This window comes from Vidua chalybeata, chromosome 9 (assembly GCF_026979565.1).
Source record: "Vidua chalybeata isolate OUT-0048 chromosome 9, bVidCha1 merged haplotype, whole genome shotgun sequence".
In the NCBI taxonomy this organism is placed as follows: Eukaryota; Metazoa; Chordata; class Aves; order Passeriformes; family Viduidae; genus Vidua; species Vidua chalybeata.
The window spans coordinates 12,265,104-12,276,262 of NC_071538.1; the positions used below are offsets into that span (position 1 = coordinate 12,265,104).

Below are 11,159 nucleotides of genomic sequence, written 5' to 3' on the forward strand. Positions count from 1 at the left end.
GTCTTAAGTGCCTAAATCTCTGAGCAGATGTGAAAAATGTCAGCTCAGTTGTTTTTTTTTTTTTTCTGATGATTTTTGAGCTTCTTATTTCATGCTTTATTACAGGGAAATTGCTCATTTAATTACATGACACAAACCTTTGTTTTGAAAGTATCAAGAGGAAGCAGATAGTCATGATGTTGAGATATAAACTATTCAGACTTGTCAGTGTTTCATAATGATTTGCAGAGTATAAATTTTACTTCATAGATCTAAGGAATAATTTCTCAAAGCAACTGAAAGATGAGTCTATATTTGTGTTTGGTATTAAAACAGTGACACAGAAGATGGGGTGGGGAAGTAACCCTGGATTGCCACTATATCAAAATATATTTGGTAGAAAACTTAATCCATGATGCTTCCAATAGAGCACTTTACAGCTGCAACCACAGTAATTTAATATCCCCCTGATAGATTGTCTTCATATTGAAATAGCTGCTTGTGGTTACAATTTCACCTTCAAAGGACACAAAAATCCTACTGTGTTGCTCTTGCCTAGTCACACAGGCTGCAAAAATACAGCAAAATTACTGTAGGTTCTCTGAAAATTAATTCTATTTGAGGGGCATTACAAAGTGTACTCAGATAAGTGGGGGAGGATTTGTGTGAATGAATAACATGGTGGGGGGTGGTTCCTATTTCTTAAAAGTAGCTGCAGTGCAGTTTTTATTTTGGTTTGTGGAAGGTAATCCATGCTAAGCAGCTCTACGTTGGTATTTCTGCTGGTTTTGTGCCACTGATTCCACTTCCATATCTTGGTTTGATCATTGTTTCTTATCTTCTTTCCTCTGACAGCTCTCCAGTGCAGCAGAACACTCCTGTTCACTTGGATAGTGGTGAATGTTGGTCTGGTCCTGCAGCTGTGTACAAAGAGAAGCCTCACAGAGCAATCTTGGAGGAGAGTCTCGCAAAAATATACAGAGAGATGTACAAAAAAACTGCTGGTGCTGTTTCAGACCACAAAACACATTCCTGAAAGCAACTCACCTGAAAACACACAGTATACAGTATTTGCAACTAAACCTGTTTTTATACAACATTTGTACTCTATTTTTAAGGTGTCTTATGGTTAAGCAGGGTTTTGGAGAAATGGGGATTTGGCCTGGGCTGAAAAAAGGAAATAAAATTATCATTCATGCCCTGAAAAAGAAACAAATAATCCCTAACAAATAAATCCCCTCCACAGATAAGCAAGATGGTGTTGCTCCTTTGAGACTCTGAACATGGAGTCATTTGAAGACTAATAGGTCTGCTGCATATTCCTGTGTGACATCAACTCAGGTTTCAGCTGCAGCCAGTTCTCATTAAATATCTAAATCCATTTAGCAATTCTAACAGAATTGGTTGAAGAAGCAATATGTCCTGTTGGTCAGAGAGGGGACCCAAAGGAGAAGGTGAATGTGAGTGCTAATTTAAAAGTGACCCACCTAGGACAAAGAGAATTGTTTTCTAGACAGTTGCCTCTGAATTGTTTATTTTGGAGAATGGCACAAACTTTGGTACTGTATGATCCACAGGCATGTATTTGAAGTGGTTTTGATCACCTTTAGTCACAAGTGTTCTAATACTGTGAGATTTTAAAAGAAAACCACCCAGCCCAGCAGCCTTTGTGTGAGATGAAAGGTCATCTTCACACAGCCTTTGCATTTGAACGTTTCCTTGTTCTCCTAAATGCAGCCATGACATTTGCCAATACACTTGTCATTTTAAAAATATGAATAAGAAAGGACTGCGCGGGGGGAAAGACCAGAGCTAGCCAGCAAGCTCCTTGTGTTCTGTACAGGCCTTCTGAAATTCCTGCATCACAATCCCACCTAATTTGGAGCCTGTCCTTCCGGGTCTGCTGGGATCCTGTTGGCAGCAATCACTTCATTTTTGCTAAAGGCCACCAAATGTTCATCAGCAGTTCGATGCTTTCCCCAGGGATGGAACCTTTTCAGCCTTGCACTGAGCAGATCCCACATTAGCAGACCAGGGCAAATTGCCCATCCATTGAAAAGCTGAATGTTTTGAAAGGGCAAGAGTGTCCATCTCCTGCTTCCCTCCAGAATGCGGAAAAAACAAATGCCTGTTCTGGCTGCCTCCCTCTCTGAGCAAACAGAGGCAGCTCCACCGATGCCATTTTACCTGTTGTGATTAGATAGAGGATAAAGCTAGCAGTACAGATGGCACAACATATGACTGGAACCTGCCAGCATGCCTACATAAACAAAAAGTCAGTCTATTCTGCCTTCCCTCCTTTAATGCTGAGACAACATAATTGATTTGAGAAAGCAGTTGGTGAGCAATTCCTCTGGTGGGAGAGCATGTGGGGGGGCTGTGTGCTGCTGTTTCAGGCAAGGGCACTCTCAGAGGAAGTGTCTCACATACTGACATTTCTATTTCTTGTAACTGTTGGACCAGTTGAAGTGGATTAACACTGATAACTTCCTGTCCCTGCTGCCATTTAGCACATTAGTGCTTTCAGAGGGCATTAGTGGCACCCTCTGTGGGCATGCTATGGAGAAGTGCTGAGTCACTCTGTGAAGTACCAGGACACTTTTTCTTGCAGAAAGGAAAAGTAGAACTTTCCCAAGTTGTGTCCCTGAAGGCATGGAGGCCATGAAGGGTTGTGCTACCACGACCTGGTGTTCACTGCTCTCTCCAGTGACCCCATGTTAGTCCACAAAGCAATAGTTTTCTTCTTGCTCAGAGGAGTACCTGTATTGAAGTAGATCCTAAATAGGCAGGGCAGATTCTGAGAAATACTTTCCAAGCTTTTGGTGTAAAATTAATCTGTTGAAACCTGAAGGTTCTTGCAGTTTCCTATATGTGTTTGAGCCATAATATTCAGTGTTCTCCTGGTATCCTGCAGTTTTCATTCAATATTCTCTTGTGCATTCCTTCCCCAGTGTCACAGCTGAGTAAAAGTTAGTCTTCTGAAGATTGGCTGCTCCCCTTTGGCCTGATCTGGCTCCCTGACATAGGAAACCTCTTTGATTTTTCCCTCCCCAGCAATCCAGCAGATTTCAGTCCCTGTTTGTTCACTGTGTGAGAAGGCCTGAATGCTGAGGGATTGTTGTGGGGTTTTCCTGTATGTTTAACAAAGGACATAAGTTGCCATGAACTGAATACAAAAGGGGATGAGAAAGGTTGGGAGCCATTATAAAAAAGCAAGGTGGTGCTTTCAAAGGGTCCAAGGGATGGCTGGAGGATATCTGTTTGATTCCCCTAGCTAAAAAAGGAAGCATATGGTAATATGGCAACCTTCAGTTCTCATCAAAGATTAAATTTTTTTCAGCAAAAGTGAAAACTGGATGGGAGAAAAAAAAAAGGTCATTATTGAATTTTGACCAGTATAAATATTCTCAGTGTAGCCTTCTTTTGCAGCATAGCGTCAACTGGAGCAGACAGTCTCTGTCTTTGGCCCTGCTCCAGCTGGGAGGGAGATTTGTGTTCAGTGTCTCTCTGAATCAGCTGCTGCAGGAGATGTTCCTCTCCTGGGTCAGAGTCATTCCACAGCTCACGCCATGATACAGCAAAGAGTGCTGTCTTCCCAGCACTGTGCTGGAAATCCAGTTTGGAAAATGGAAAACTTTCCTCTGGGATGTGACTTCAGACCCAAATTGCTCTGATCGATCCCTAAAATCTTCAAGGCACTTTGTTTTCAGAAGCATTTTCCCTTTCTCTCTTTGCTCAGGTGGCCTTGCCAGCACACCCAGCTCTCAGCACGGCTGCTGCTCTGCCCCTGCAGCCTGGGAGAAGTGGAGGTTCAGGCACTGAACCAACACAGCAATAAACTCTAATTGTTTAGTGCACCTTGCCTTCTAATACAATTTAAATCCCTTCTCTCAAATGCAAATTTCTAGGTGCCTGAGTGGAGCTTTAAATAGCATTTTCTGTGCTCATTCCATGTGTTTTGCCGTCTACAAAGTTCCAGTGACAGTGGGATGGCATAATTCCACCCCTGTCGTTTTAGCTCCTAAAGGAAAGCTGCCTACTCAAATCTGGCAATAATGGGCCAGATGAGGAGTGAATTGGTGCTTTTCTGTGAAGTCTGTGTCTGTCTTGCCCTCCCCAAGTTGTTATAACCCACGAGTGTTCTCACCAAAAGCTGTTCAGCATCCAGTGATGCTTGCAGGATGCAATCAGTGCAATATTTTAATCACTTTCATTTTAGTGAGTCAGACTCTGCTTCCTACTTGCTCCCTTCCCTCTCTCCTATGAATAACTTGGTACAGTTTAGGATCTTGGGCTGGCTTTAGACAAACTGCCTGCCTGTGTTCAGAAGAAATGCAAATCCTTGGCTGACAGTAGCTGCTTTGGAAATCACTAAGTCATTGACCTGATGTGAATTAAAGGCAAAAATGTCAAACTCTTTAATGATTTGCCCTATCTAAGTTTTTGACTGGGAGGAAGAGAAGCTTAAATTGCTCCACTGAGGATAAGAAGTATAGGGATGGCTGGAATAATGGGAACAGGTAGGAGCAGCTTTGTAAGATAGATGGGGAACAGTGTCTATGCTCCAAATCTGAGCAGCTTGGGAAGTGATGAGGGCTGTTCTCTAGATTGTGCATCACATGTTTGAATTTTACTATTACTTCAGAGGCTGCCAAAATTATCAGGGGAGAAAAAATCTACCTGGAGCTGTTCAGAATCTATTTTTGGGGTAAAATAACAGAACATTTAGCTTGGCTCAGTATTAAATAGTCTTTTCCAAACTCCTTCTCATTGTTACCTCAGCTGTAAAATGGGGAGTTTGTGCTCTGTTGAAGCTTAATTAAATGACTCTGAAGTGCTTTGGGATCCTGAGGTGAATGTTAAAGAAATTATTTTATGGAAGCCTGGCTGAAAAGTCCCAGCTCATCTCCAGGTTACTAAAAAGGCTTTATTTTAATTTTTCCAGGTTTATTATGTTTTAATCAGACAATTATTAAACAAATCTTAATCAGATTTAATAGATTTCTATCTTGATCAGAGAGGGCTAGAAAAGATAATGAGCTGCTTTACTACATGTGCTCTTAGGAGCTAATCTTTGCAGTTGGTATCTTGCTCAGCTTCTGTCTCCTGCATGATCTGGGTTCATATCCTCACAGATTACTCTTGTGATATCTTTTTTATCTTTTTTAAAATATATTTTTTTTTCATCCTGGTGCCTTAGTGCTGTTTGCTCTGTGTACTAACCAGCACTGTTAACATCTCTCACATCATTTATCCTCATTCTCTCCTCAGGAACAAAGGGTGCAATGTGACAGTGGAAAATTTTGTGTAGTGTGCCATGGGTTTGTCAGAGAACGCTGGAAGGAATCTCTGCCTTACCACTCCATGTGCAAGGAATAACTTGGTACATAATTCTGCTCTTCCCGATTTTTAAGCTTGAAATGTTTTCTGAAACACTGAACTATGCAACAAAATTCTCAGCCTTTTAGCAGTGGTCTCTTGCTGTGTAAATCTGGTAATGTGGAATCTCTGGGTCACAGGAAAGGCCATGGTGTTAATTACTTCAGTAGTTGTGGAGTGATCATTATCAGGATGCTGAGAATTTCTCATGAGATTTGTTTAGTAATCAAGGAATTTGAGGAAACTTTCAAATCAATGAATTGAGCCTCTTGGTTCCAGTGAGAACACTTGAAGCTGAGAGAGGACAGCACTTCTAGGGCCGGTCTTGATGAGCTGCCTCCCTGACAGAAGGGGTGTCTGCCTTAGGTGATGTCTCTGGGAGCAGCAGAGAATTGCTCTTTGCCCAGGTCCTTTCAGGTCCAACAAATGCAGCAGCGTTGTGGGAAGTGATTGAAACCCCCAATATTCCTCTTTCCATTGCACAAGAGCTATTAAGCACAAGTTCCCTTGATTACTGCTGCTTTCCCGATGGAATTCAAAACATCATCAACCAAAGCCCTTCAAAGATGTGGCTGTTGCTCCTTTTATCAGTGTTGGCTTGCCAAAGGCATGGGGTTTGTTCCCATTTTATCTTTGTGAGAAATTCTCTGAAGTGTGGTGATAATTTGTCTGGATGGCAGCATAAAGGAACTGTAATCTTTCTCTTTGCTTGATCTATGTGGAGATTGTGCTTTTTCTTGGTGTGCATTTCCCTTCAGTTCTGGGTGATTGCCTCTGGCCCAGCAGAGAACTCCCTGCAGCCTGAGCAGTGGGATCTGAGCCACCTTCTCACCTCTTCGGGGAAAGGAGTTTGCTGCTGCAAAACAACATCCCTCCTGGTTCATAAGGATTTACTGCTCCTGAGGAGACAGCACAAAAATTCTGTTCTGTGGCTAGGCCTTTGCATAACCCTGTGGAGCTGATGGCATGGAATCAAGAGAGCTTCACACAGAGCAGGGTGGGAGCCTGGCAGCAGGGCAGAAGAGGAGAGTGTTCGATGCCTGGCATGCCATGAATTATGCACTTCTATACCATGAATTATCAGTGTAGGAAATAGCCTGGACAACTCCTGAGTAACAAAGGCACCATTTGCATCCCTGAGTGGTGGTGAATTCTAATGCTTGTATTTGTATTGCTACTCTGACTGTAGCTGTAGGAACTGTTTCATTCAGGATTCCAGTAGTAAACACTTGCTAAGAGGTTGCTTTCCCTGCCTGCCTTGTTTTCACCACAGTCATCTAGTGTTTACATACATTTTAGCCTCTGTGCCATTTTTGAAGGCTTTATTTGTCTCATTTATGTTTCTGGTTTAGATAATACTTAAATATGAAATCCATCTGGGAAACATATTGTATATTCACGTTGAGGGGTAAAACCAGTTTTTAATTAAAATTTTATACAGCACTTGTATTTCACTTTGTCCTGTTTTATTATGAAACACTTCAATCTTCTTCCTAAAACACATATGTCTTGTGCGTTTCAAGATGTTCCTTGTTGCTCATGCAGAACCAGTTTGGGAGCTCTGTCAGCACAGTGCCATATGTTCTGGGCTTCATTTAGCTTCTCTGCTGTTTGTGGAGGCAGCAGATTGGATGGAATGCAGCTCAGCTCAGCTCCATTCTTCTCTTTGTAAACTTGTCAAGAGATTAAAAAGGCAGGGAGAAGGAAAACACTGAATAATACTCGAGCGAGTTGAATTATCAAGAAGTTATGGGAACGTGGCCAATCAAAACTGAGGTTTCTCGTGTATTTGAGGATTTTCCTTAATTGCGGCTTTTGCAGAGCCTATAAATTGATGCATCCCTCGGTGCTACCCAGTCTTACACCCAAAACCTCACTGAAGATTGAGATATAACCCGAGTCATTTGGAAATGACAAGCATGAAGTGCTTGATTTTGCATTGATCTGCTGGTTTAAATTAAAAAAAAAAAAAAAAGGAAGTGAGTAGATATCACAGAATATTCTGAGCTGGAAGGGACCCACAAGAACCGTTGAGGCCATCTCTGAAGTGTGTGGCTCGTACAAGGATCAAAGCCTACCCTCAGTGTTGTTTGCAGCAGGAGCAGGTGGAGGGGTCCTGCTCCTCTGGCATCTTCTGGCTCTGTGAGGCTCACACTCCACCCTTTAAGTGCCTGGTACTGAAAAGAGAAAGCCCAGGAGTGATGGTCCCCTCTTGCTAAACCAAATACACACAACCCCGAAAAAGGTCATTTTTCTTAGCAATCCATTCCTGTTTCTTCCCTGCCCCCCATCATCTTGACCATGAACCAGTGGGTGCCATCAGCCTTTGATCCATGGCTGGTGTGTAGGCACAGCCCAGCTGGTCACTGGCAGTATCCAGGGATTCCAGGCACTGCTCTGCTCTGCCCAGAGATTTCAGGACCATTCACTCTGGCTTTGACAGAGGACCAAAGTATTTCTGTGATTCTGTAACTACAGTTTAAAACCAAAACCAAACCCAAAAGAATAAGAAACTAGCAAAAAAGGAATCCGTGTTAGTCTGCCTCCCCTTTGCTGAGGTGTGAGGCTGGAGGGGAAGGGCACGAGCAGCTGCTTGATGTGGCTGTGGAGGAGTGGGGAGGGAAACTTCTGCAGTCCTGACCTGAGGTCGGTCAGAAATCACCAGCTGGAGTGACATGAGTGTGAACCTAGTTAAAGTGACAGGCAGCTCAGCCCCTGGGACTCTATTTACATATGTTTAAAACAAACAAAAGAAAGCTGCCTTTGTTCCCCAGGAAAATCTATTTACTTGGTATTCGACTCATGTATAAGCTGGAACTTCTTTCACAGAAGTAGAAACAAAGCGACTGACATTTCTGCTTTGATGTGAGGCTGCAGCTAAGATTTGATTTTGAAATATGAGAGTAAACTGAAACTACCTCCAATTTAAAGGTGGATTTTTAATGACCTTAAAAGTTTTGAGAAGTTTTTTTTTTTTCCCTTCCCTTAGGGACCATAAAAAATTATAACTGTAATCTTACTCATAGCTGTAAGTCTACAGAGACAGTGGCTGTAGGTTAATGAAAAATTGACACTGCTACTTGCTGTGCTTCCAGCAGAATATTTTTTTTCTTCAAACTGAAGTGAACTATTGCACTGTGTGAGCTGGTTATGAGTCTCACATATTAAACTGGATGCTGCTTTTGTGGAAGCCACAGGAGCAAGTCACAGAACAGCATTTCTGGTTGGAGCACAGGCTGCAGTAATTACCAACTTCTTAAAATAGTTGCCCTGGTCCTTCCCGTAGAAATAAAGAATTAAAGAAATTAAGAATTAGAAGTTGCTGGGTTAGCCTAAACCAGAGAGTGGCAGAGGAGCCATTCCCAATGATCTCCATCCCAGTGCCTGGTCCCCAGTGCTGCCAAGCAGCCCCATGGCAGCCCAGCGGAGAAAGCCCAGAGCAGGAGCTGGGTGTTGTGTGTGCAGATGTTCCTGTTTTGCACACACGTATGCACTGTTCCACCCTCCTGCTGTGGCACAGGGACTCCTCAAGGGACACCCTGTGGCTCACAGTTGTTCAAGTGCCCTCTCCAGGAGCCTCTCTGCAGTTTTTCTGGGGACAGCTTGTTCCTGGGAATCAGAAATGGCAACAACTCGGCAGCTCAGGCTGACTTTGCTTCGGGCTCTGAGGACATAGTGACTGTTTGTTATCCTTGGCACGGTGGTGCCATCTGGCCCTGCTTGGACAGCAGGGCTGTGATCCTGCACTGCCTGGAATTGCAGCTCCTGCTGGTGAGATCTCAGGCTGTGCTGGAATGGCAGCACTGGCAGCTGGGTGCCAGCCTGTGGCAGATGGAACACGCTTCAGTCACCCCCCGTGAGCTGTGCTGGAGATGGACACGCAGAGGTGTTGGGAGAGCCTGTGAGACAAAGGGAGGGAAGGCATGAAGGTGGCTTCAGGTGTGGTACAGGATGCCAAGGCAGGAATTACAGAGCCACTGGATGTCTGTAGGCCTCCCTGCTCCCCTGGAAGGATTTTAGACCTGTACCAGTAAAAGTAAGAAGGGAATTCTGATAGGTTCTTTGTGTATGTTTATTGTTATTATCGTTGTTATTATTTTTATCTTGTTATTTTACTCAAAAGAGGGGAAGGGAAAGTTAGAAGGGAGTGCAGAAGAAAGGAAACAACCATGTAAATTTAGTGAGTTTGTTTTTTTTCCTCCTGGGGAGCACAAGTACAGAAGGGTGCTGGCACTCAGCCCACCTGTGCCCTCCTCTCCCTGAGAGCCCCACCAGCTTTACCCTCGTGGAGTTCCCTTCGGTAGGAACACAGGGAGGGCAGTGCTCCCTGCAGGAATGAGAGCTGGGATCCTGGTTAGGACCCACTTTAACTGAGGAACAGAGACCTCCAGCTGCAATTCCCCTGGGCAGGTGCCCATCCACGCATGCCAAAGATGCTGTGGGTGCCTCTCCCTCCTTGTCCCAGAACTCCAGTGCAAGGAACCAGAGAATTCACAGTGCCCTGTTTGCTCACTCCCCACCCTGCTGAAATGCCTGTGGTTTGATTCCTTTCCTTTGTAATAAACTGTGCCCACCACAGCGTATATTCTTTTAAATAACATTTTAAAATATTTTCTGGTAAATTAAAGTGATGACATGTTTGTAGGGCTCATTGTTAATTTCATTTCCTTTGGCTCAGCCAGCCAAATAAAATGCAATGTTATTAATCTTTGTTTAAAAGAAGATCCTTTGCCGAACAGTAATAAATGATCTTGATAGATTTGTCAGGAAAATGAATGATAATCATTTGCAGATAGACACAAGCCTAGTATGGAAGATTAATAAGAAAATATGTATTGGCATCATTAATAACATCTGCTGCCAATGCACTTGGATATTGGTTACAGCCTGAGAGCAATGTGTTCTTGTTAGGACACCACAACTCATCCCCTGCTGCCACAACCAGCCTGCACAGTGCTCCTGTTCAGCTGGAGTTTCATTTTTTGATTGATTTGGTTTTAATTTTTCTTTTCTGCTAATTACATCGTCTTCCTAGAAAACACAAGCAAAGGTCAAGATGTTTTGAGACAACTTTGCTTTATTTCAATCAAACCTCTCAGACTTCCCCTCCCCAATCATTCTTTTCTTTTTGTTTCACTTCAGTGCTTCAAAGCAGAGTAGTGAAATCAAATAAGCTTACCCACAAAATGTGTTCCTCCTGGGGGTGCACAGCTGGCTGCATCTGGCAGTGTGGGTGTCTCCACTCCTTCTCAGAGCCAAGCTCAGAGATGCAGTCACAGCTCTCAAAGTGCATTATTTTGTTTAATCAACATCAACATTATAAATTTAAATGAAAAGTTACCTTCAAGGATCCGTGGGGTGAGATGGGAAGAACTCATCACATAACCAAAGACCAAAAATATTTTGTCATTAAAAAAAAAAAAATAGGCTTATTCAGTTCTACTGTCTGCAAAACTGAATATTTCTTAAAGGAAAAAATAATCTCGAATATTTAAAAAGTTGCCCCAGTTTTCCTCATCCTACTTGATGTTGCCTTCCCACACTTTAAGGGGATGTGTGGTCCAAAAAAGCCAATAAAGACATCAAGCTGAGAACTGCTGAGGATTTCTGTGGCCCAGGGTGAGGAGGTGAGAGCCCTGGTATTTCTAAATGCACTAAAAATGTACCTGTTATTATTAGACATTTGACAGCTGTTAATCACTGCTGGTAACTTGATTTTCTCTAAATGTTTTGAGGCCACCCTCTAATCTGGGCGCTGCCTGCTTGAAACTGAGTATTGGAAAGGCAAGGCCAGGTCTGTG

The 11,159-nt window shown here is 43.1% G+C and overlaps 1 protein-coding gene and 1 long non-coding RNA gene across 3 annotated transcripts in view; both read left to right on the forward strand.

Moving 5' to 3' along the window:
- Positions 1–1,078, forward strand: part of SPATA6 (spermatogenesis associated 6) — a 36,261-nt gene extending 35,183 nt beyond the window's left edge. The window contains exon 14 of one of the 2 annotated variants that reach the window (XR_008432342.1): positions 835–920. Coding sequence is in view for 1 of the 2 variants with exons in the window: in XM_053950419.1 (XP_053806394.1) it covers positions 835–1,015 (181 nt within the window). In the remaining variant the exon portion in view is untranslated. Of the gene's footprint in view, positions 1–834 lie in introns of both variants that reach the window. The other variant, XM_053950419.1, reaches the window with a different exon arrangement.
- A 1,682-nt stretch (positions 1,079–2,760) lies between these two features.
- On the forward strand, positions 2,761–6,807 carry LOC128792592 (uncharacterized). The gene is made up of 2 exons (XR_008432460.1): positions 2,761–5,362; positions 6,117–6,807. It is a non-coding gene; the product is annotated as an uncharacterized LOC128792592 (long non-coding RNA).
- Positions 6,808–11,159: the final 4,352 nt, after the last annotated feature.